The following is a 26547-nucleotide window of genomic DNA, read 5'->3' as shown; positions in this document are numbered from 1 at the left end:
CTGGCTGTTGCAGGCATTTGGGGTAAACTGTATATCTTGGAGCTGACATTGTGGCGCAGGGAGTTAACACCCTGGCCAAAAGCGCCGGCATCCCATATGGGCACTGGTTCAAGACCTGGCTGCTCCACTTCCGATCCAGCTCTCTGCTATGGCCTGGGAGGGCAGTGGAAGATGGCCCAGGTCCTTGGGCTCCTGCACCTGAGTGGGAGACCCAGAGGAAGCTCCTGGCTCCTGACTTCAGATCGGTGCAGCTCTGGCCATTGTGGCTGGTTGGGGAGTGAGCCAGCAGATGGAAGACCTCTCTCTCTCTCTCTCTCTCTCTTTCTCTCTCTCTGCCTCTCCTCATTCTGTGTAACTCTGACTTTCAAATAAATAAATCTTTACAAAAAAACTGTATATCTCTCTCTGTCACTCTGTTTTCCAAATAAGACAAAAATAAATAAATAGGGGCTGGTATTGTGGCATAGTGAGTAAAGCCACTGCCTGTGACACCAGCATATGGGCTCTGGTTCGAGTCCCATCTGCCCACTTCCAATCCAGCTCTCTGCTAATGTACCTGGGCAAGTAGTGTAGTATGGCCTGAGTACTTGGACCCCTATCTGCATGTAGGAGACCCAGAAAAAGCTCCTGGCTTCTGGCTTTGTCTTGGTCTAGCCCTGGCCTTTGCAGCCATCTGGGAAGCGATCCAGTGGATGGAAGATAACTCTCTCTCTCTCTCTCTCTCTCTCTCCCTCTGTCTCTCTCTGTGTGTAACTCTGACTTTCAAATAAATAAATAAATCTAAAAAAAAAAGAATAGAAGATGTTTTAAAAGAAAGAAATCACATGGAAATGATTGGTATATTTGAGTATAACATATTAAAATACTCCTTTATAGAAAATTAAATCCTAAACATAATTAGAAACTACAAAATACAAAATTTCATTGGATAGATATTATATCTTTAACAGACAAACAACTTATAAATTATTACAGTTAGTAATGATCCTTGTGTTTAATCATGTATATCAGGCGCAAAGTGCTCAGTCTATTTATTCTTCTTCCTCATGAATACTCCCTGGGGGAAATGGTTTTACTCCCATTTACAGATGGAAAAACAGAAGCACATTCCTGTGTTCACACATCTCGCAAGAGGCAGAGCTGGTGTGTAGATTCATAGCTTTTATTCTGAACCCATGTTCCCAAGCACTTCCTCTGCTGCCTCCTCCTGATGTGAAAAGAACTGAGTCTTCACTGGGAAAATGGGAGTTGTACCCAGGGAACAACTTACTGAGGAGATTTGATTACAGATAGTCTAACTAATGGTTAATTAATGCTTAATTAGACTCATTTGTAACAAAGAAATGCTAAGTCTCATTGGTAAAACTTGTATTGTCTCTCAACTCATCAAAGATTAAATTAAAAAATGTTAGTAAGACTTGATAAAGGAAATTCGCTCATCCTTGGTAGAAATATAAGGTGGTATAAGTGCTCTGGAAAACACTTTGAATGTATGTTTCAAGAGTCCTAAAAGTGTTCATTTCCCAGTAATGACTCATAATTCTATTCCAAAGAATATATATATTCCAAGTAAATGATCATAAATGCAGCCAAAGATTTATGTATAAATTTGTTGAACATAATATTCTTTTAAAACTGATTTCAGGGCTGGCATCATGGTGTAGAGGATTAAGCCTCCACCTGCAACACCAGCATCTCATATGGGCTCTGGTTCAAATCCCAGCTACTCTGCTTATGATCCAGCTCCCTGCTAATGGCCTGGGAAAAGCAGTGAAAGATGACCCAAGTGTTTGGGCCCCACTACCCATGTGGGAGACCTGGAAGAAGCTCCTGGCTGTTGGCTTCGTCTTGGGCCCAACCCCAGCCATTGTGGCCATCTGTGGAGTATACCAGCAGATGAAAGATCACTCTCTCTCTCTCTGTCTCTTCCTCTCTCTGTGTAACTCTGACTTTCAGATAAATAAATAAATATTTTTAAGAAAGTAATTTCATTTCTGAACTATTTCAAACATAAAATACAGTGAGTATCCTCTAATTAATCCCATATTAGTTGTGACAGTATTTTTATTTATTTGAGAGACACTCAGAGAGAAAGACGGTTCACAATCATTGGTTTACTCCTCAAATGCCTATGACAGCTAGGACATGATGAGCCAAAGGCAGGAGCTGGGAACTCAACCCAGGTCTCCCATGTGGGTGGCAAGAACCCACTTACTTCAGCCACCACTGCTGCTTCCTGAGGTCTGCATTAGCAGGGAGCTGGGGTCAGGAGCTGCAGGTGTGTTTCAGACTCTGATGTGGGACACAAGCATCTCAACCTCATCTTCCTAAGTGTCCACCCCGTGATAATGTTATTTTTGTCAGTGAGAAATTAGTAACCATTACTTGTTCAACAATAGGAAATTGATTAAATAAATGTGGTATGTCCATATAGTAGAATATCGTATAGCCATTAAAACTTGTTTATAAGGAATTTCTACCAACAAAGTAGTACTTACTCTGTATTAGTAAAATCCAGAAATTTTCATCTATTTTTAGAATAATGCCAAATATATAAAATTTTAATTACATATATATTTTCATATAGAAAATAAAAAGCCAGGAATTACTTTTGGGAAGCAGGGAAATTTGGGTATTATTATCTTCTTTAAATTTTCCACATTTTCTAAATATTCTGTATGTTATACTTTGGGAGTGAGATTTTAAAGTTGATAGAATTTCTTAAAAGAACATTGACTGGTTAAATTTATTCCAGTCCCTTATCATATTACTCTGCTTATTTTGTCATGCTTTTCTAAGAAACATGTATAGTAAATCATAAAATTGTGAACAATGGGAAAAGTAATATGAATGCCATTTGAGAGAACCTGCCTTAGAAACCTTTGACTGAATGGCTTTTAGTTATTATTTAAAAATTAAAATAAGTAGTTTTCTCTCAGACTCACATATTTTCTATTACTTATACAGTTTTTCCTTAATTAATCAAATCCATATCTTGAGTAACTTTTCTATTCCTTTGTTCTGATTTTAAGGATACTTGGCTTTATCATCTGACTGTAGCAGCTGGAAGGAATAATGTGAACGTTGGATCAGAATTTGAACAACTTGTTTGCAAATTGCTGAATATAGAAGGGGAACCTTGTAAGTTCATACACCTGGAAGGATTTATGGTTTGTGAAATGGATCCCAACCCCCTTAGCCCAACAGAGTTTTCACTTTGTGGGTTCCTGTTTCCCTATAGTGTACCTCCTGGTCACTGGCTTTACCTGCAGTGACCAGAATTCTCACTGCAGGGCCACCACCGTTATCCCCCAGTGAGCTATGCCCTGGCACACCCTCCTGCCTTTGTTCACCTTGCTCCCTCTGTTCAGAATGCCTCCCTTCCTTCACGGTCCGCACCAACAGGACGAAATCCTACCTAGGCACGGGAGATTCCCCAGCCAGCCCACTTCAGCTCAGCATCTGCCTTGATTAAAGGTGCTTGATCAATATTAAAATTATATCCCAACGGCCGGCGCCGCGGCTCACTAGGCTAATCCTCCGCCTAGCGGCGCCGGCACACCGGGTTCTAGTCCCGGTCGGGGCGCCGGATTCTGTCCCGGTTGCCCTTCTTCCAGGCCAGCCCTCTGCTGTGGCCAGGGAGTGCAGTGGAGGATGGCCCAGGTGCTTGGGCCCTGCACCCCATGGGAGACCAGGAAAAGCACCTGGCTCCTGGCTCCTGCCATCGGATCAGCGCGGTGCGCCGGCCGCAGCGCGCCGGCCGCGGCGGCCATTGGAGGGTGAACCAACGGCAAAGGAAGACCTTTCTCTCTGTCTCTCTCTCTCACTGTCCACTCTGCCTGTCAAAAATAAAAAAAAAATAAAAAAAAATAAAAATAAAAAAAAATTATATCCCAACATACTTTGCCATTTGATTTTTTTAAATTTTCTTTGTCCCCAGAAATGATATAAGTCAAGATAGTATTCCTATTTGCTTTATTTTATTTTATTTGAAAGGTAGAAAGAGAGAGAGATATCTCCTATTTGCTGGTTCAGTCTGCAGATGCCTGCAATGGCCAGGACTCAGCTGGGCCAAAGCCAGGAGTCAGGAACTCAATCTAGGTACTCAATCCAGATCTCCTATATGGGAAGCAGGAACCTGATTGCCTGAGCCATCACCACTACCTCCCAGGGTCTGCATTACTAGGAAGCTGGAGTCAGGAGCTGGAGCCAGGTATCGAACCCAGGCATTCCAGTGTGGGAATGCGGTCATCTACTCTGGACAGAACACCTGTCCCCTCCCGCTGCTCCTTTAACTCTTTTAGGGCATTTGTAGCTTTGCATGTGAGTTAATTTTTAAGGGTTCCCTACTGAGAGTCTGAGTCCTATAATATACATTGCATACTAACAGAGATGTCATTTCATTTGCAGTGTCCACATAAACACTTAGTAACTGTTAATTTTAGGAATGATTTCAAGTTCTTCTTTTACTTCGGATCTCCTTTTTTGATCTCTCTTGTATACCTTCCTTTAGCTTATCTCATGTCCACTCATCTCCCTACCCAACTCTTTAGCACGTTAAACACTACAACAGTGTCCTGTGGACTTGTTGCAGCCGAGTGTGTTAGGTACCAGCATTTTAGTGAACGTGATCCACAGCAGAACATGAGAATCCCAGTGGCTCGGCACCTGGAATAAAGTGATGTTGTGAAAGTTGTCTCCTGACCTTTGTGACGCAAACGTTGAGAGCCAGGCTGTTAGGAGCTCATTTCTACAGGATTAATGGAATGCCAAAATAAGTGATTTGTTCAGTTTTCTGTTCATATCTTCTTTTGTGCTTAGCCTCTCAGATATGGAGACACCCCACTTTGTGTCACAGCAAAGAAGGAATCATTTCCCCTCTGACAACACTGCCTTCTGAAGCTCTGCAAACAGAAGCTATTAAATTATTTAAGGTGAGGTAGTTATGTGTTGTTAGATAGTCAATTGAAAAACAAGAAAAAATAATACTTTGGCCTATAAAGTTTCACTCCAAGATAACTGAATATGTGATGATGATGATATTGATTAAGAAATGTATTGAAATAAAATTCGATAAATCCAGTATGTTTTCTGAGTGAGGATTTGCAATGTACTGAAATAAGCCATGTGTGGTTTGGGCAATCTGAAACCCTGGGTAGCTGAAGAATGCTTTCCCCTTTAGCTCTCAGATGGGAAGATGTTTCACATCACACCAGCTTCAGCTCTCTCCTGTCTCTCCAGTGCCACTCTCATACTTACTACCTCAATCACCATTAGAAATTCCTGACCACTTGAAGTTACCATTCAGCTATACCACTCTTCATTCTCCCAACTCCGTCATCGTCACCTTGTGATGACACCTTAAATTCCATTAAGGATTTTGGTTCCCATTCACACTCTTTCTCTCTACCTGAAATCTTGCAAATGACTTTTATTATCATGTAACTCACCAATAACATGGCTTTAAGATTCCTGATCTTCTTAACTCTAGTGAGCTTCACCTCTGGTCCATTTCATTTTCCTGTTCTCTGTGTATATACCTTGACCTCACCATTCTTTCGAGGACAATACCTCTGAAAGCTTAAGTCCTAATATCTCTTTCTTTAAGCATAATATCAGCCTACAAGCTCTCTTATTTTCTTACTCTTTCATTTTTTGCCAATTCTAAGACCTTTGTTTTGTACCACTTACTTTTTCTGAGATCATAATAATTTCCTTTTGCTTTTCTTCTTCCTTATCCAGTCTGGATTCCTGTACTCATTAATCCTCATTGTTCCTTGGGACCATACTTCCTTGCACTTTTTTTTATTTTAATAATTCATTTGTTTATTTGCATGCATTTCATAAATATAACTTTAGGAACATAGTAATTCTTCCCATTGTACCCTCCCTCCCACCCATCTTCCTCTTCCCTCTCCATGCACTCTTTTTTTTTTTTTAAGATTTATTTTATTTATTTGAAAGAGTTACAGAGATAGGTAGAGCCAGAGAGAGAGAGGTCTTCCATCTGTAGGTTTACTTCCCAAATAACCGCAACAGCCAGAGCTGAGCTGCTCTGAAGCCAGGAGCCAGGAGCCAGGAGCTTCTTCCAGGTCTCCCATGTGGGTACAGGGGCCCAAGGACTTGGGCCATTTTACACTGCTTTCCCAGGCCACAATAGAGAGCTGGATCGAAAGTGGAGCAGCCAGAACTTGAACCGGCGCCCATATGGGATGCCACCACCACCAGCCGGGGCCTTAACCTGCTGCGCCACAGAGCCATGCACTCTTATGCCAAGCCCTAGATCAATGCTGTGTTGTCTGCTCCACACTAATCGAGGGGGCCATTGCCAGACAGCATCAAACAGCCCGTATAGCCTGGAACCAATGTATATCCGTGGACCTGATCCCTCTACATCCTCCTCGCTCCCTACTCAGTAGCACCCCTCACAACAGAGACCCTCAGAGCATGTTAGACACTATGACCCCAAATCCCTTCTCCAACATTCTTTCCTTTGTTTTCTCCTGCATTCCTCCAATCTCAGAATGTCGTGCACCTTGTTGTCTGGGTTGTAGTCTACAAGAACTTATAGTTCCCCCTGGTCTCTAAGAGCCTCAGTTTCTTTAGGTTGCTTCTTATCTACATTCTTCCCATCTCAAAAAAATCATTTATTTTTTAGATATCTGTTAATATGGAATTATTCATTTAGGGAGATGAAATAATGACATGATGTTTATATAAAAAACGTTTTATCAATTAGTTATCCATGCTGAAGTGTTTATTGATAAAGTACTTGATATACATTAAAATACTCCAAGAGACAAAAGTAGGGCAAGTGGGTGGTAGTGAAAGAAACAAATTTGACAAAATGCTAATAATTATTGATTGGGAAATGCATCTGTATATACATGATCATTATACTAGACTCTCTACTTTTTTTTTTTTAAGATTTATTTGTTTGTTTGAAGGTCAGAGTTACAGAGAGAGAGAGGGAGAGACAGAAAGAGATCTTCCATCCTCTGGTTCACTCCCCAAATGGCCACAACAGCCAGAGCTAGGCTAGTCTAAAGCCAGGAGCCAGGAGCTTCTTCCACTTCTCCCATGTGGGTGGCAGGAGCCCAAGGACTTCCACTTCCATTTTCCAGGATTGGAAGTGGAGCAGCTGAAACTCAAACCAGCACTGATATGGGATGCCAGTGTCACAGGCGGCTGCTTTACCTGCTACGCCGTGACACTAGCCCCTAGTCTCTACTTTTGTACATATTTAAAATTTTCTATTAAAAAATCATGTGGAATACACAGTACCCAAAGACAAAAATCTGGATGAGTTAATCAACTTTAAATATTTATTTTTTATCATTTTATTTGAAAAACAGAGAGGGAGATATCTTCCATCCACTGGTTCATTCTCCAAATGTCATCAATAGCTGGGACTGGGCCAGGCTGAAACCAGGAGCCAGGAACTTCATCTGGGTCTCCCATGGGGTTGCAGAGACTCAAGTACTTGAGCCATCATCTGCTGTCTTCCTGGGTGTGCATCAGCAGGGAGCTGAATTGAAAGTGGAGCTGCAGCTTGAATCAGGCTCTCCATTATGGGATGCAGGTGTCCCAGGTGCCAAATGGCTGCCCTTCAGTTCATCAATTTTATAAGAAAACAAATTACCAAAATTGATTCCATAAGAAAAGAAAAATCTTGAGAGGAACTGACCAAATTTTATGTGTAGATAGTTTCAGTGTTGTGTAAGTTGTTGTAATGCATCAAAATAGAAGTAAATTGTCCATATTTTGTTTGATTTTGGGAAATTGTAAATATGTACATGAGTAAGGGTGGAGCAAACACTTGTATTAATGAGGTCTCAAATAGTCATTACTCATGTCCACAGCCATTAGCACATCACTTATTTTGTTTTATTTTCCCATCCCCGCCTCTCTTTGGTGTTGGATTATGTTGATGAAAATCTCAGTCTTCCTACCATCATATTTTCTTTGTGAAGTAAATATTACTTTGATATCAAATCCCAACAAATATTATATAAAACAGAGTACATATGCAAAAACAAAATATTAGCAATCATAATCCAGCATCATATTAAAAGGGTACTAAATCATGACAAGGATGAATTTATTTTAGAAAATAAAGGATGATTAAATATTAGGAGACTTATTAATATTGTTTATTAATAGATAATCATCTGTTGATATTGAAAAAGCATTTGATAAATTCAATGTTCATGAAATAGCAGTGAACAGATACTTCCTTAAAATGGTAAAATGTGTGTATCTAAGCTAAAAGCAAACATCATATTTCTAGAGAAAGCATATGTGTTATCAGGAGGTGGAGATCCCAGGGAGCCATCCTGGAGACTGGCTACCACACTTCATACATTCCAGAAGCATGAGCATTGTAAGGAGAGTAATGGGAAGTACCGAGAAGACCCACACTGAACTTTTAGAGATGAAAAGTACGATGACTTTTTAAATTGGATGTAACTAATGTGCATTTTGAAGCTCTATTATGAACTACTTAAATGTTGAGAATTGATATGTCTGTACGTGACCTAGTCCCATTTTCATTATAAAATGAGCCTATTTATCTCTGGAAGAATTTCTTGCTTTGAAACATACTTAGTTGACTATTATTATAGCCACTCCGGATTTCTTTTGATTAATATTATATCTTTTTCCATTGTAAACAGAAACTTACTAAGTGAGAGTCAGTAGAATTCATGCAGGATAAATGCAATGGTTTCTTACCTTGAGTATGTCTTTATGTGTGTTTAATTCAGACCTGCCAGCTTTTTATCAATGCAGCGGTTGACTCTCCTGCCATTGATTACCACATATCTCTAGCCCAGAGTGCTTTACAAATCTGCCTGACACATCCTGAGTTGCAGAATGAAATTTGCTGTCAGCTTATCAAACAGACAAGACGAAGACAACCGCAGAATCAGCCAGGACCACTGCAGGTATATATTGATGCATAGCCGTGCACTTTTAAATGATGTTGTTTTCCTGATTATAAGGATGATATAACATTCATACATTCAAAACAGACATTTAGAAAATACAAAAGTATGAAAGGAAAAACAGCTATTAATATTTTGATCTATATCCTTTTGCTTATACGATTATATATAAATGAAGATGTGTGTATAGATGTATGCACACTCTCAGTTTTTTATATCACTGCAGTGCATATCACTCTTTATAAATTATATAAATATTCATTTCCCCTATATCCTTAAACATTCTTCTAAGTATTAATGATCTTATAAATATCAATTATTATACATTTATTTCTTACAGTTATCTTTCCTATAATATTACCTCTATAATAGATATCTTTCAATCAAAATCTCATGTACAGATACAAAATCTCACGTACAGTAAATCCCTTTGAATACACTTCTAGAATTTTTCTGTATTTCTTCAACAATATTCAGTTCTAAATTCTCTCTAGGGGAAAGGTGGTAGTTTGTTATTGATTTGGGATACATTTCTTCAATTATTTATAAAACTGAGTATATTTTTCAGGTGTTCTGTAGTCATTTGTGTTTCCTCTCTTGTGAATGCCTGTTTTCATCTTTGCAAATTGATCCCTGTCAACCTCCGAATAAAACAGAAATCTTTTACCCTAGCACACAGGACTTGGGATTGAATCCAACTTTTGAGGGACTTGGAAACTCTTTTAAGAAAGAAAGTTCAAGTTATATTGCTTTTGCACACTTTTGCCATGTTTATAATATGAACACAGTCAATAGGGCCCTTCCTTCCCAGGGCCTGATGGGGGCCTGTGCATAAGAGGGGTTCTGAAACCCTTGCTTTGTGTCAAGAGCCCTTCCTACTCTGACTCTTCTGGGCTCCCCTTTCTCTACTTCCTGCCTCCAGCGCACAGTGAACGAATAACCTCTCCCTGTTCTTCAGTCACATCCTGCCTTTGCAACTTGTCTACCTTGTACCTGTCAGTATTTCTGTTACCTGGATGGCTCTTCTTCCTTCCCACCTGTAGAATTTACCATCCAGTCCAAGCAACATCTTCTGTGTGGCTCCTTTCCTGACTTCTCCAGCATTCCCTCCGTTGGTTATACTTTTAAAAAATTAACACATGATATCACTATACTGTATTCTAATTTACTGTTTATTTGTTTTTTAAAGATTTATTTTATTTATTTGAAAGAGTTACAGAGAGAGGTAGAGACAGAGAGAGAGGTCTTCCATCCACTGGTTCAATCCCCAGATGGCTGCAACAGCCAGAGCTGCACCGATCCAAAGCCAGGAGCCAGGAGCTTCTTCCGAGTCTCCCACCTGGGTACAAGGGCTCAAGGATTTGGGCCATCTTCCACTGCTTTCCCAGGTCATGGCAGAGAGCTGGATCGGAAGAGGAGCAGCTGAGACTTGAACCGGCATCCATATGGGATGCTGGTGCTTCAGGCCAGGACTTCAACCTGCTATGCCACAGAGCCAGCCCCCTAATTTACTGTTTAAATGCATAACTGTCTTCTACTATACTGGAGGCTCCTCAAGGTCAGGGACTGTGCCCATTCACCTCTCCATTTCTATATAGTTCTACTCACTTACTGAAAAAAATATAGAAAAGAGAACATAGAACCGAGCAATGAAAAAATAAAAATCACATGTAATCCTGTTACTTAAATATAACTTCTGTTAGTATTTTTTATACTTGCCCTTCATGTGTGTCTATCTGTCTATATGTACGCATGTGTGGGTAGGTGAGTCTTGGTTAGGGTATATGGTTTTCTATTATTTTGCAACCAACCTGCCTTTCTCAAAGCTTTTAAATTTCCATGAATAAGTATGTAAATGAACAAAAAAAGGAATGCTGTCTTAGTCTTTGAGTGTGATGTCAAGAGATCTACATGTCCACTTAGCTTTTGTATCTCAGTTGCAGACAATTATATCCACTACTAGATGGATCCATGGATCGGATCTAATAGTTGTTTATGTTTTTAATATGTGATGAGTATTCTCAACAAATATATATTTATATAAATGTCTTGCTCCTTCCATATATATGTGTGTGTGTGTGTATATGTATGTGTGTATATATATATATATGTGTGTATATATATGTGTATATATACATACACACACACACACACACACATATATATATATATAAGGAGCAAGACATTTTTGGTGAAGGGAGACCATCATCCACCGGTGCTCTCCCAGCCTCCTCCAGCCACACCTCTGACCATCATGGGAGATCTAACCTGTGGTCCCTCTCTTTGCCCAGGGCTGGCAGCTCTTGGCGCTCTGTGTTGGGCTCTTCCTCCCCCATCATCCTTTCCTGTGGCTCCTCAGGCTCCATCTAAAGAGGAATGCAGATTCCAGGTGTGCAGAAAACTAGCCCGCTGAACCGTTTCTGTGGCCTCTGAAAATCTACAATAAATCATAAGTATTTAATATCCTGCCAGGTACACTTTCAGAAGAATGTGTGACACAAATATGGATACAGGAAGCCTTTGGTTATCATTTTAGGTAGAGCTTGGAATAGGTTTCCTTTGTTATGTTAATCTTTTGGACGATTATAATAAAAGCTAGAAAAACTGACAAAGAATATTTTTAAGTGAAAAGTCTGTGTGTGTTTCCGGTATGAATGACTTCACATTAGTTGGTGTTCATTCAGTCAAAGCAACTATTTTGTTTCCTTAGTTTTCCCGTTTACTATTTTCCTCCCCTTGAATTCTTTGATGTGGAAAACTTTCCCAAATGGTCTTCCCTTCTTCTATAATTGGATGTATTTGAATTACATTCAGCATTTGTATTCCCTTGAAAAATCCACCTTTCTGAATGGCTTTCTTGCAATGGGACTCAGGAGCATTCAGCCAAGGCTTATCCAGAATCATTTTGTCCTACCCGAGGCTAGTGTTGGGCTGCTTAAATAGATCCTGTGACTCAAACACACACACACACACACACACACACACACACAGTAAAACAAAAACAACTTGGAAGCAATAGGAAAACAGCCTGAGGCTCATTCTACATTTTGGGGCACTGTGATCAAGGTCATGTGCTTTCAGTTGCTGTCACTGAGGGTGACCCTTTAGGATCTGCCTTGAAGGCACTTGAATACAAATATATTTAGCATATTATCAATTTGACTTTATAAACAGAAGAAAAATTATATAGAATAAATGAGGTCAAATAAGACCTTTATCCAACTTTTACATTTCTTTATCTGGTGGTTTTAACATTCAATATTTTTTAGCAAGTGTGTATATGGGTTAAAGAAGGAAAATACATTTTCATTTTTGTTTGAAAACATTTTCTCAGCTTGTTAGGCAGTCAGGCATTAACCTGCATGTTCTTTAAAAGAGAACTCTGTTGCATCCTGTGTGTGTGTGTTTGTTTTTTGTTGTTTTGTTTTGTTTTGTTTTTTGACAGGCAGAGTGGACAGTGAGAGAGAGAGACAGAGAGAAAGGTCTTCCTTTGCTGTTGGTTCACCCTCCAATGGCCGCCGCGGCCAGTGTGCTGTGGCTGGCGTACCACACTGATCCGATGGCAGGAGCCAGGTGCTTCTCCTGGTCTCCCATGGGGTGCAGGGCCCAAGCACTTGGGCCATCCTCCACTGCACTCCCTGGCCACAGCAGAGAGCTGGCCTGGAAGAGGGGCAACCAAGACAGAATCCGGCGCCCCGACCAGGACTAGAACCTGGTGTGCCGGCGCCGCTAGGCGGAGGATTAGCCTAGTGAGCTGTGGCGCCGGCCTGCATCCTGTTTTAAAGACATCCTTTACCAGTCTCCATACAAGTATTTTCTGTTTCTTAATGGCATCACTATGTATTGACTGTATAATGACTGGTAATGCGACTCTAATACAATAAAGATGAAACTTCATAGGGATGTTCAGTCACTCAGTTGCTAAAGCAGACATTAAATTTGAGAAAAGTTACAGCAGTTTGGAATCATTCAGAAAGGAAAATTACTGCCAACATTAGCATCATTCATTGTAACAGTGTACCTCAAGGGGCCCTTTATTAATGGTTGCATATTTTAGATTGTCTCAATTAAATTTATTCTTCAAGTTTTATTTTAAGTTTTATATTACAGGACTGAATTTGGAAAATATGCCATTTACTGCCAGCGATGTGTGGAAAGAACCCAGCAAAATGGTGATCGGGAAGCACGACCCTCAAGAATGGAAATTCTTTCAACCCTTCTTCGAAACCCTTATCATCATTCTTTGCCCTTCAGTATACCAGTGCACTTCATGAATGGGATATATCAGGTAGGCTAGCATTTGTACTGAAATAAAAACTTGCTCAGCCAAGAACCGTACATGTAGGCTCCATGGAACAGGCCAGTGAGACTGTCCGCCTCCCTTTGGCAGCAGCTAGCAGTGATAAACCTGCACCATATCTATCAGATCATCTATTAGAACAGCTGAGTTTGAAGCAGTTTTGCTAAAAAAAAAAAAAAAAAAAAAAAAAAAAAAAAAAATTCACACTAAAAACAAATTCATATTGAACCAATTAAGGGATAGATTTCACTGCCATTATGATTCTGATGGAATAAACAAAAAACACTTTGGTCAAGGTTTTCACCATCAATGCAACTACTAAGTGAGTAAAATAGTTACTAACATCTGTGTGTACAATTTTATGATCATTTATAAATTTTTATTTATCTTTGTTTTATTTGGAAGGCAGAGAGAGATCTTCTGTCCACGAGTTCACTTCTGAAATGCCTGTAACAAGCAAGGTTTGGCCAGGCTTTAGCCAGCAGCTCAGAAACCATCCATGTCTTCTTTGTAGGTGCCAGGCACCCAAGTACTTGAGCAATCACTTGCTACCTCCCATGGTGTACATTAGCAGGAAGCTAGAATTGGAAGAACGGCCGGAGCCGGAACCCATGCTCTTTTGTGGGATGCGGGCGTCCCTAGCCACATCCTAAGTGCTATGCCAAACTCCGACCCCTTACTACCTTTTTAAATCTCCTAAGTGCAGAAATTATTTGGAAAAACTTTCCTGGACCCTCCCAACTCTCAGATCCAGGTGCTTACTTCTTAACTGTTCCAAAGCTAGTAATTAGTCTTTGGAGCCAGCAGCCTTTTATCACAGAATTCAGTTATGTAAGGACACAGGCGTTAAATACATATTCCTTTATTTTAAATGCATTTCCTGTTTGTTTCCTTTCATTTGCTTAAACATTGCATATTGAATGGTAGTTCTTGGCTTGTTTCTAATGGGTAAGATAATGTTTCTGCAAGTTGTCTGTAGCTGTCAAATGGTCTATTTTGAATTCTTGTCTGTTGGCTGAAGCTGAGATTTTTGAATTTTTACAGCAAGCTGTAAGTAACCTTGTCAATGTTCTCCAGTGAAGCTTTAGGGAAAAAAGCTAAAGCACCTAGAAAAATAAATGTTATCATTAATTATGCTTCAAATGTGCCCTGTCTCCTTACTGCAAACTCAGTTTGAAATTTGTACACTTTATATTAAGAGAACTGCTTTGTTATTTCTGTCTAGGTAGTTGGGTTTGATGCATCTACCACAGTGGAAGAATTTCTGAATACATTGAACCAGGACACAGGAATGAGGAAGCCAGCCCAGTCTGGGTTTGCTTTGTTCACAGATGACCCTTCTGGCCGAGATTTAGAGCACTGTCTTCAAGGAAACATCAAGGTACAAGCAAGACCTAGAAGGAACCAAAGCCAGCCACCAGCAAAAAACCTGCTCTTTACTCTTTGCAAGAAGCTTAGTTTAGGAATTTTTCAAAACAGAACAAAACAGAATATTATTTTGAACCTAACCTTTAAAATTGTTTAAAAAATTTTCAGACTTTGGCCAAACAGTAAAATTCAGAGTTTTTGTTTGTTTGTTTTGTTTTGTTTTAAGATTTGTTTGTTTATTTGAGAGGCAGAGTTACAGAGAAAAGGAGAGAGAGAGGTCTTCTATCTGTTGGTTCACTCCCCAGAAGGCCACAATGGCTAGAGCTGGGCCAGGCTGAAGCCAGGAGCTTCATCTGGATCTCCCATGTAGGTACAGGGGCCCAAGCACTGGGGCCATCTTCTGCTGCTTTCCCAGGCCATTAGTAGGGTTCTGGATTAGAAGTGGAGCAACTGGGACTCAAACCCTTGCCCATATGGGATGCCAGCACCACAGTCAGAGGCTTAACCTACTTCATCACAGCACTGGCCCCAACAAGAAAATACTCAATGCATAGTCTACACACACACATCTCCATGTGAAAGAGAGGAAAAAGATTGATAACCTCTGAATGCTAGAGTAATAAGAGTAAAAGTGTAAAACCACTGATAAAATGATTTTCCATTTCTTTCATTTATTCAACTCTTGTGTCCCAGGGTCTGGGCTGAACCCCATGGGGAATACAAGAAGGGTGAAAAATAGGTTTCTGTCCATGGAGAACTTATAATTTGCCTAGGAAAGAGCAGATTTACACAATGATAATCTTAAACTAGGGTGATAAATATTTTTTTTTTTTTTTTTTTTTTTTTTTAATTATTTTTGACAGGCAGAGTGGACAGTGAGAGAGAGACAGAGAGAAAGGTCTTCCTTTGCCGTTGGTTCACCCTCCAATGGCCGCCGCTGCAGCCGGCGCACCGCGCTGATCCGATGGCAGGAGCCAGGATCCAGGTGCTTTTCCTGGTTTCCCATGGGGTGCAGGGCCCAAGCACCTGGGCCATCCTCCACTGCACTCCCTGGCCATAGCAGAGAGCTGGCCTGGAAGAGGGGCAACCGGGACAGAATCCGGCGCCCCAACCGGGACTAGAACCCGGTGTGCCGGCGCCGCAAGGTGGAGGATTAGCCTATTGAGCCACGGCGCCGGCCCGGGTGATAAATATTTTAAGAGTGTTGTGAACTTTGTACAGAGGGAGAGATTAAGTTCCACACTGTAAGTTTGGGAAGACCTGAGCTGGAATTTGAAGGATGAGTAGAAAGCGGACCTGTGGAACAAGGTTTTTTTAAAGTTTAGAAATACAGAATTATAGAAACACTAGGGACCTCAGACAACAGTCGACTTTTCTTGCAAATGAGGAGATTGCCCAAAATCAGACAACTATTTCTGGCCCTAGGCCCTTTCTTTGTATTTCGGATTTCTTTGGTATAACTTGTTATTCCAATCTTTGTAAACTTAGAAGGTGGAAAAGTTAGTTCTTCAGTGATCAAATCATGAAAAAATCCTTGGAATCTTCTAGTTTCCAGTTTCATCCAGTCCTTCATTAAGATTCCTTTTTGACTAAAAAATTCAAGGCCACAGTCCAAAGTTAATGTGTATTCAAAAGGGTAAGTTGGCCAAAGAGCAATGCATAATTAAATCCTAAACTCAGAATTGCACAGAGGCTGGAAGCAAAGAGCTTGAGCAGATTTGACCTGATCACAGTAATTGAAAACATCCAGTCTACAAATACACTTTTCAGAAAATCTTGATCTGAAATGTCCCATAAATCTCAGTTTTCCATTTCCCTTCTAGATTTGTGACATTATCTCTAAATGGGAACAAGCTTCCAAAGAACAGCACCCTGGGAAATGTGAAGGTACAAGAACCGTGCGGCTGACTTACAAAAACAGGTGTGTAAGATCCAGTGGCAGAGTGGGAGGCCATAGCCAGGTTCAAATCATGTAACTACAATTTGGTTTCCTACTGAATAGCCTTGGAAATTATAATACTCACTTATACTTCGTATTTATATAAATGATAATTCCTTCTCTAGGGAGAAACTATCACATAAAATTTTGTTCCCAACTCTAGTCTCTGAATGTCATGAAAAATTTTATTTTATAAAAATGTATCTGCACAAAGATTAGAAAAAATAGCTGCTCTCTTAAGTTGGTTGATACAAGGATGAATTTTTCACTTTCAAAAGTCCATTTAACACTATTATTACATTTTTATAAGGACTGAATATGCAAATACTGTACTGTAGATCTGTAGTAAGAAGAAATAACCGTTTGCCCAAGTCTTTTAGACATGATGTATTCATATGCATTCATTCTTATTCCTTCACATTCTCTTTTCCTTTTTTTTTTTTAAGTTTTATTTATTTATTTGAAAGAGTTAACAATGAGAGAGGAAGAGGTGGAGAGAGAGAGATCTTCCATCTGCTGGTCCACTCCCCAGATGGCCACAATGACCAGGACTGGGCCAGGCCAAAAGCCAGGAGGCTGGAACTTCTTTCAGGTCTCCCATGTGTCAGGGACCCAAGCACTTGAGCCACCTTCTGTTGCTTTCCCAGGCCATTAGCAGGGAGCTGCATCAGAAGCAGAGCAGCAGGGACACGTCCCAGTGCCCATAAGGGATGGTCGCATATCAGGCCGCCTTACCTGCTACGTCACAACATCGGCCCCTCTTTCTTTTTTGTTTTCTCTCAGTTTTAGGCAGCCTTTTTGCTAGATGTTCTGGGAAAAATGGCAATAAACATACAGGTAGAGCCAATGCATGACGTTTCAGATTTACAGTTCGTGAGGAAGGCAGTTGTTAATCATGTGCTTGCTCTAATGAACATGCACTTACACATTAACTTCCCCAGAGGAAGGGTGTGAGCTCACCTACCCTGCAGACTTCAGAGGCTTCTATGAGGAATTGATGCTTCCCCAAGGTCAAGGCGGGCCTGGTGTTCAGAGTCCTGCAGAGGGAGGCCGCACAGCTTTTTAGGAAGTGAGAAGATGCCAAGAGAACTGGAGACCATTCCTGCTCGGCAGATAAAATGTCAATGCACATTGGCTTATGGTCAGAAACCAGATTTTCTTTCCTTCTTTTTAAACTTACTTTTTTTTGTTCATTTGTTGGTAGGTGACGGTACTTAGTAAACACTGTTAACTGACCAGTTCACATTCACTATACCAAAATGATGGTATTTTGTGGATTTGATTTGAGTTTTATACCTTATAAATTAAGAAATCTATAAAATGTGAGAATCAGGGGCTGGCGCTACGGCATAGTGGGCTAAGTTTCCATATGGGCACCATATCCAGGCTGCTCCTCTTCAGGTCCAGCTCTCTGCCATGGCCTGCAAAAGCAGTAGAGGATGGTGCAAATGCTTGGACCCCTGTACCTGTGTGGGAAACCTGGAAGAAGCTCCTGGCTCCTGGCTTCAGATCAGCCCAGCTCTGGCCATTGAGACCATATGGGAAATGAACCATTGGATGGAGGACATTTCTCTCTGTCTCTCTCTCTCTCTGTCTATAACTTTACCGCTCAAATAATAAGTAAATAAATTTTAAAAATAAATAAATAAATAAATAAATAAAATGTCAGCATCAGAACCTAGTGGAATTTCAGAGGCCTACTTTTGTAAGATGTTCATGGACTTAAAATTGGAATGTAAGAAGTGAAACTGCTCTAGTACCTACAGAATGTTACAGACTTTGATCCAGTTCCGTTATTTTCCTGATCATCTATTCACAGAAAAACCCACAAAAGTGGGCAGACTGTCTCAATATGTTTTAATATCTTCTTTACCACATTTTTAATAATAGTGAAAAGGTGGGAGGAAATTTACATGTTTATTTAAAGAGAATGGAGGAGGGTCGGCATTGTGGCATAGTGGATAAAGCCGCTGCCTGCAATGCTGACATTCCTTGTGGGTGCCAGTTCAAGTCCTGGCTGCTCCACTTCAGATCCAGCTCCAGGCTAATGTGCCTGGGAAAGCAGCAGAAGAAAGTCCAAGTCCCTGGGCCCCTGTACTCAGGTGGGATCCCTGGCTTCTGGCTCCTGGCTCCTAGCTCCTGGCTTTGCCCTGACCTAGCCTTGGCTGTTGCAGCCATTTGAGGAGGGAACAAGTGGATGGACAATTCTCTCTCTCTCTCTCTCTCTCTCTCTCTCTAACTCTGCCTTTCAAATAAATAATCTTTTAAAAAAATAAAAGGGAATGGGTAAATAATTATGGTACATTCTTCTTCCTCTCATAGTCAGCAATTAAAGGGTCACCTACTAAATCCTTTGTTCTGAATCAATGGTGGTTGTGAAAAATTGGAGTTTCTTTGTTCAAGGGTTCATGAGTTGTGATGATTTGCCAGAGTTCTAAGTAATAAGAAGGTGATCATGAACCTTTGGTTGCTAGGATTTTAAAAATCATACATTTCCAAGACAGACATGTGACATAGTAAAGATGCCAGGTTGAGATGTCAAAATCCCAAATCAGAGTGCCTGGGTTCAAATCCCACCTCCACTCCTGATTCCAGCTTCCTGCTAATGCACACCCTGAAAGGCAGCAGGTGATGGCTCAAGAAGTTGGCTCACTGCCACCCACCTGGCCCAGTCCCAGCTATTGAAAGCATTTGGGGAGTGAACCAGCAGATGAGAGCTCTGTCTATCTTCTTTCTCCCTCCTCCTCTCTCTGCCTTTCAAATAAATAAACAACACATTTTAAATTACAAATTTCTAAAGATCAGCAAGATTGTATAGACATCCATGCATGGACATCTAGTAGAGTACTCCTGGAATAACTGTTTCCATTGTTGGCAGTCTTCCCCTGGGGCCATTAGTGACTGCAAGAACAGGAGGCCAAAGCCTTGAATCTTTCAAATGGTTGTTGATCCGAAGCCAAGAGCAAGGAGCTTCTTCTGGGTCTCCCATATGGGTGCAGGGGCCCAAGCACTTGGGCCATCTTCTACTGCTTTCCCAGGCCATAGCAGAGAGCTGGATTGGAAATGGAGCAGCCAGGACTCAAACTGGTGCCCATATGGGATGCCGGCACTGGGGTGGCAGCTTTACCCGCTACACCATAGTGCTAGCCCCCAGATAATTCTTTTTAAAAATATTTATGTGTGTATTTATTTGAGAGACAGAAAGAGAGCTCCCATCCACTAGTTCATTCCCCAATGCCTCCCACAGTCAGGGCTGGGCTGAGGCCCAAGCCAGGAATGGAGGTATTTCCTGTCAAGAGGGATATAAAAAGTGAATTTGGAGGGGGCTGGTGTTGTGGCCCAAGCGGGTTAAGATGCCGTTTGCTACACTGGCATCCCATTTGGGCATCAGTTCATGGCCTGGCTCTCCACTTCTAATCTAGCTCCCTGCTAATGTGCCAGGGAAAGCAGTGGAAGACAGCCCAAGTGCTTGGGCCCCTGCATCCATGTGGTAGCCCCAGAAGAAGTTCCTGACTCCTGACTTCAGCCTGGCCCAGCCCTGGCCAATGCCTCATTTGGGGAGTGAACCAACCAGTGGATGGTAGATCTCTCTGTCTCTGTCTCTCCTGCTCTTTCTGTAACTCTGTCTTTCAAATTCAAATAAATGAATAAATCTTTAAAAATAATGATAAAATAATTTAAAAACCATAAAATAACTAAAAGAGATCTTCAGCCTCAACTCAAAAACAGTTCTTCCTCATTTTGCTGAGCAGATTACAGAGAACAGTTCTCTGGGTTTATCTTTACTTTCTTCCTTCGTAAAAATTTCCCATATAACAAAAAATTTCATTTTTTACAGACTGTATTTCTCAATGCAAGCTCGTGGAGAGACTGACAGAGAAAAGCTGCTGTTAATGTATCAGACAAATGATCAAATAGTAAATGGACTTTTTCCTCTGAACAAGGATCTTGCGTTGGAAATGGCAGCTCTTTTAGCTCAGGTAACTTCCATGTTCTGTAGAAGAGTATAATGAATTGATAAGATGCTAATTCCACACTGAATTAAATGTAGCAAAACAATATACTGCCAGTAATTCTTTAAATTCACTTTGCTATGACCAGCACCTTAAAACTGAGATACTGTGGTTGCAGTGTGGCTGTGAGTTGCTGACCATTGCAGTGGGGCGGGATGAGATAGAAGTCCCGGAAGAGAACCTCGCTGAACATGTACCACTAGGTGTTACAGCTGGTAAAGGAATCCCAGCTGTGGCCTGAGGATGCGTGCTGAAAGTGCTCAGTAATCTAACAGGGCTCGATCTTTGGGAAGATTAGAGTACTTTCTTTGATTTATCTATCGTATCCACTAGGGTTAAGTTCAGCCTTCTATAAACATATACATATACAGTAAATAATGACTTAATCAAAATAGAAGTATACTTCTCTCTTTCACCCTTTCCCACCAGTCACCACGTCCTACCAGTTGTTAACTCCATATTCTTTACTCTGTTCACTGCCCTCCAAACTGACTATCATTGCCATGGTCAGACCAATGTCACATCCTTCCAGGTCTCCTTTAGTTGGCTTCTAACCAGCGTGCCCTTCTCTGGTCTGATCTCCCACAAATTTATTCTTCACAAAGACACTAGTGCAGTTTTTCTAGTTATTTGCTACTGCATAACAAATGACCCCACATCTCAGTCTCTTAAAACAGTGACTGAGGCCTGAATGTGAAAGGACAGCTCGTCTCTGCCTCCCATGGCATCAGCTGGCATAGCTTGAGGGCTGGAATCATTTTAAGGCTGTCTCTCACATGTCTGCTGGGTGATGTTGACTGTTAGTTGGAAATTCTTCTGGGACTCTCAGTTGGAACACCTACACATGCTCTCTTTATATCACTGCTTGTTCTTTCTCCCAGAATGGGGGCAAGAGCAACATCTCAAGGGAGAGACAAGAAGTGCGCTTGAACTGCTGGCATTTGACCTAGCAGTTAAGACACTGCTTATGACTTTATCTGAGGGGCCAGCGCTGTGGCACAGTGGGTAAAGCCACCACCTGTAGTGCTGGCGTCCCATATGGGCGCCGGTTCCAGTCCTGGCTGCTCCATTTCTGATCCAGCTCTCTGCAATGGCCTGGGAAAGCAGTAGAAGATGGCCCAAGTACTTGGGTCTCTGCACCCACGAGGGAGACCCAGATGAAGCTCCTGGATCCTGGCTTTGGATCGTCGCAGCTCCAGTTGTTGCAGCCACCTCAGGAGTGAACCAGCAGATGGAAAGATGGAAGACTAATTCTCTTTCTCTCTCTCTCTCTCTCTTTCTCTCTCTTTGCCTTTGCCTCTCTGTAGCTCTGCCTTTTACATAAATAAATAAATCTTTAAAAAAAAAAAAAAGACTTTATCTGAGTGCCTGGATTGGAGTCCTGGCTCTTGATTTCAGCTCTTGCTAATGCAGACTGTGGGAGGCTGCTGTGATGGTTCAAGCAACTGGCTCAAGCTGCCACCCATGTGGGAAACCTGGACTGAGTTCCCAGCTCCTGGCTTCCTTGTGGCAATTTAGAGAGTGAACTAGATGATGGGGGAGCACTCTCTCTCTCTCTCTCTCTCTCTCTCTAACAGATAAATAAGTAAAATTTTTTTAAAAAGAAGTATCATTTTTGCATGGAGATTTGTTACAGTACCAGTAAGTGACATGTAGCAAAATTGTGAATGAGGCTATGTCAGAGCACTTTATGAATTGAACTCCACCTGCTTTTCCTGCCTCAACACTCCCTACCCTGAAGTTGTGCTTCAGTAAAGTGTCAAGTATGGCTGTGTGCACAATTCCTTGACTCGCGTATGGTTCACTTTGTCTTGCCTCTTATACTCTACTAGTTTATTTCTATTCATTAAAACAAAAAAAAAAAAGGATTTATTTATTTATTTATTTGAAAGGCAGAATGACAGAGGTGAAGAGAGGGGTGGCGAATTTCTGTTCACTGGTTCCCTCTCCAGATGGCCACAATGGCCAGGGCTAGTCCAGGCTGGAGGCAGCAGCCCAGAACTTCATCTGGGGCTCCTCGTGGGGGACAGGGCCGAAGTACTTGAGCCATCTTCCACTGCTTTCCCAAGAACATTAGCAGGAAGCTGGGGTGGCTTAACTCGCTGTACCACAACTGTGCCCTAGTATATCTCCATTGCTTGAAACATCTTGGCCGGCGCTGCGGCTCTAAAGGCTAATCCTCCGCCTGTAGCGCTGGCACCCCGGGTTCTAGTCCCGATTGGGGTGCTGGATTCTGTCACAGTTGCCCCTCTTCAGGCCCAGGAGTGCAGTGGAGGATGGCCCAAGTCCTTGGGCCCTGCACCCACATGGGAGACCAGGAGAAGCACCTGGCTCCTGGCTTCGGATCAGCACGATGCCATGTCGGTAGCGCCAGCCATTGGAGAGTGAACCAACAGCAAAGGAAGACCTTTCTCTCTCTCTCTCTCTCACTGTCCACTCTGCCTGTCAAAAAAAAAAAAAAAAAAAGAAAAGAAAGAAAAAGAAACATCTCTAACCCCATCCTTTCAACTGTTAGCTTCATTTTATCCTTTAATTTTACTCATGGGTTTGCTGATTCCAGGAAGGCTTCCTGAATCCTGCCTCTTAGGGTTTCTGTAATGACCTATATGTATCTATTGCTGGCCTCACCTCAATGGTTCATAATTATCTATTCATGTTCCCCCTTTGCCCTGCTGACTGTGGCCTTTTGGAAGGCCAAGACTTGTTCTTTATTTATAGGACAGCCTTATAAATAGTTCATTTCCCATTAGTGTTCTTGGAGGAATGGTAGTTTAGTTCACTTTTACAATAATTTTTATGTCACCTAAGGAAACTCTGAGTGCAGGAAGCTGGGGCAGACGTTTGGCCTGGTGGTTCAGAAACCAGTTAAGATGCCTGCATCCCCTCTCAGAGCACCTGAGTTTGAATCCCCGCTCAGGGGTCAAGTTATGGCTCGGGTGTTTGGGTCCCTGCTACCCATGTGGGAGACCTGGATTGGGTTCTAGGCTCTTGGCTTTGGCCGCAGTCCAGTCCTAGCTGCTGCAGGCATTTGGAGAGTGAACCAGTAAATACTGTTTTCAATTTTTCCATCAATAAAAGGGGAATTAAGTAACTTCTTTGATGTCTTTTCCTTAGAATAGCTTTTGTGAAGGTAAATGAAATATACTAAAGGAACCTAAGCTTTGAAGAATTATAATTTCTATTGTGGCATGTTTCATATAGAATATGTTGGGAATTATCTGAGTTGATTTGCAGTTAGTCTGTGCACATTTATTGTGTTCATTCTATGCCATGTGGTTTGTTGGACACTGAGAAGGGAGATACTGAACTTGGACATACCATTAAAGACTTCCCTATGAGACAAGTTTGCCATGAGTAGTCTACAGCTTTTTTAACCATTATTTGGCCAACTGCCACATCCCTGGAGGTTAAGTCTTGATCTCAGATTTCACAGACAGCTGTGGGAGTGCTACCTCTGGGGGGAAGGATTTCAGTATATTTGAAGAGACAGTGGATGGGCTTTATTTGGTGCGAGGAAATTAAAAAGGGTAGTTGACTAGATAGGGGATGGGTACTGACAGATACAAGGGAAAATGAAGCATGGGAACTAAACAGCAAAGCCAAGACAAGCAGCCAAGAAACTGGATCAAAGAACCCAGACAGTCCTAAGAATAGACTGTAAGCGCAAAGCTGGCTGAAGACTTACATAGTAACTGATCAGGTTATGAACTGGAAAAGAGGAACTCTGCGGATCAGCATCACAGTTGCCAGCTGGCTAATAGCTTACCTGGAGGCAGAGGCTGGAGATACCGGGGCCCTCTGTGAGACCATTCCAGACTTGGTAGAATCTTCCTTCTGTTTGTTGGAGAGTACAATAGGAATGACGTGAATGTTCAGAAAGACATTCACCTGAGTGTCCCCCAAAGTTTCCTCTTCCTTAAACCCTTTATGGTACCCTGTACAAGATACTTAGCTCAGTTTATCACAAATATTTGTCTGTGTCTCAGTCTCCCTTACTTGATGGCAAACTCCGTGAAAGTAGGGACTATTCTTCAACTATTTCCTTTCTCACACAATGCCTGACTTATAATGTGGACTCAGTATTATTTTGAATGAATAGATGGACAGGTGAGTTGATAGTTGGTGGGTAGGTAATTGAATGTTCTGGTAGAGGATGGTCTCTGTGTGGTTTGTTTGTAGAAATAACAGTTGAACATTCTTGGGGCCGGCGTTGTGGCGTAGCAAGGTAAGCTGTCGCCTGTAGCACTGGCATCCCATATGAGTGCCGGTTTGCGTTCCTGCTGCTCCACTTTGATCCAGCTCCCTGATGAAGGCCTAGGAAAAGCAGTGGAAGATGGCCCTGCCACCCACGTGGGAGACCCAGAAGAAGCTCCTGGCTCTTGGCTTCAGCCAGGGCCAGACTGTTGTGGCCATTTGGGGAGTGAACCAGCTGATGGAAGCTCTCTCTCTGTCTCTTCCTCTCTCTGTGTAACTCTGTCTTTCAAGTAAATAAAATAAATCTTAAAAAAAAGAGTTGAACATTCTTGTATCAAAAGAGAGAGAGGATTGAAGGAACTGAAAGAGTCAATACAATAGCATTTATGGAGAAAATCTAGGAAAAAAGTAATGAGAATATAGTTATTGCATCTGTTACATTCCATAGAAACCATTAAAAAGTACAATTTTTCTGCCTTTTATTTGAAACTTCAAATTCACTTTATTATTAGCAATTAAAACGGTACCTTAAAATGAAAAATTGTCTTATGTTATAGACAATAGTAGAGTAGCGCTTTCAATTAATGCTGCTAGATAGCATCAGTGACTTAGGAAGGTTAGAGTAGAAATGGAACAGAAATATTTCTAGACTTTTTAAGAATTGGAATTCTTCTCGCTCTCTCTCTCTCTCTCTCTCTCTGTCTGTCTCTGCCTCACTGAAACTCTGCCTTTCATGTAAATAAATAAATCTTAAAAAAAAGAATTACAATTTAAATGAAATTTAGATTGAATATTAGTCCTTGTGTGTGAGTTTAAACTCCATAATCACACAGATTTAGGTATTAGATGATTATAAAGAATGTTTAGAAAAAATAAAACTGATTTGCTTTTTAAAAACTCTCATTGGCGTTAATATTTTCTCTTTTTTGGATTTCCAATTAGGTAGAGATTGGAGATTTTGAAAGGCCTTTCTCAACTCCAGCAGGACATGTTACTAACCAGTGCAAAACAAATCAAACCCTAAAACAAGTCATAGAGAAATTTTATCCTAAAAGATATAGGGACGGCTGCTCTGAAGAACAGTTAAGGTAAGGGAATATTTGTAACTCTGTAGAGTGTGGTGTCACATTAATGTTTTTAGTAATATTTTTCTTTTCAAATTTCTAAGGTGCAAAAATTGCAATTATTTTCTCAAGATTTTTAAATACTATTGAGCACCAAGAAGTTATAAATATTCTTATTTAAGACATATCCAAAAGCTTTAGAATCTATCTTTTGAAATTTTAATGAAAATAGTCTACCTTAATTTAGGTCTACTTTTCATTTTAATCTACTTTTATTTTATTCTTGTCCAAATTAATCCAAATAATAAATGAGGGGGTAGAATTGGACAGTAATGTTTATTATAAAGTATTTACCAAAATATTTTTATCTCATGATATTCCATTGTCCACAAATTGAAAAAAAAAAAAAAACCTCTCTTCTTACTCTAGACTTTTAATATAGTTTTAATAAAACTCAGCTGGAGTGGGCATTTGGTCTAGTGGTTAAGCTACTGGTTCGGATGCCACTGTTCCGTAGTGCCTAGGTTCAATTCCTGGCTCTACTTTTACTCCACCAACAATGATGTTTCAAGTTCCTGTCACTCATGTGGGAAACTGGGATTGTGGTCTAGGTAGGCTCCCAGCTTCAGCCGCGACCCAGCCCTGACTAGTTCAGGCAGCTGGGGAGTGCACCAGTGGATGGAAGCCTGCTCTCTGTCTCTCAGAGTAATTAATTAATTCAATT

General features: G+C 41.1%; 1 protein-coding gene across 8 annotated transcripts in view; it reads left to right on the top strand.

Moving 5' to 3' along the window:
• The window catches only part of PLEKHH2 (pleckstrin homology, MyTH4 and FERM domain containing H2), a 111193-nt gene that overhangs the window by 72554 nt on the left and 12092 nt on the right, over window positions 1-26547 (top strand). For 3 of the 8 annotated variants that reach the window (XR_016229412.1, XM_002709902.6, XM_089326474.1), the window contains exons 18-26: window positions 3033-3141; window positions 4822-4934; window positions 8766-8945; window positions 11237-11334; window positions 13056-13233; window positions 14471-14626; window positions 16437-16534; window positions 20391-20532; window positions 25702-25847. Coding sequence is in view for 4 of the 8 variants with exons in the window: in XM_002709902.6 (XP_002709948.2) it covers window positions 3033-3141; window positions 4822-4934; window positions 8766-8945; window positions 11237-11334; window positions 13056-13233; window positions 14471-14626; window positions 16437-16534; window positions 20391-20532; window positions 25702-25847 (1220 nt within the window). In the remaining 4 variants the exon portion in view is untranslated. Of the gene's footprint in view, window positions 1-1645; window positions 3142-4821; window positions 4935-8765; window positions 8946-11236; window positions 11335-13055; window positions 13234-14470; window positions 14627-16436; window positions 16535-20390; window positions 20533-21646; window positions 22123-25701; window positions 25848-26547 lie in introns of those variants that run through there. The other 5 variants (XR_016229411.1, XR_016229413.1, XM_089326476.1 and 2 more) reach the window with 4 other exon arrangements.

This window comes from Oryctolagus cuniculus, chromosome 2 (genome assembly GCF_051225735.1).
Source record: "Oryctolagus cuniculus isolate XC-2025 breed Fujian yellow rabbit chromosome 2, ASM5122573v1, whole genome shotgun sequence".
Taxonomy (NCBI): domain Eukaryota; kingdom Metazoa; phylum Chordata; class Mammalia; order Lagomorpha; family Leporidae; genus Oryctolagus; species Oryctolagus cuniculus.
This window is presented reverse-complemented; position numbering and strand designations above follow the sequence as displayed.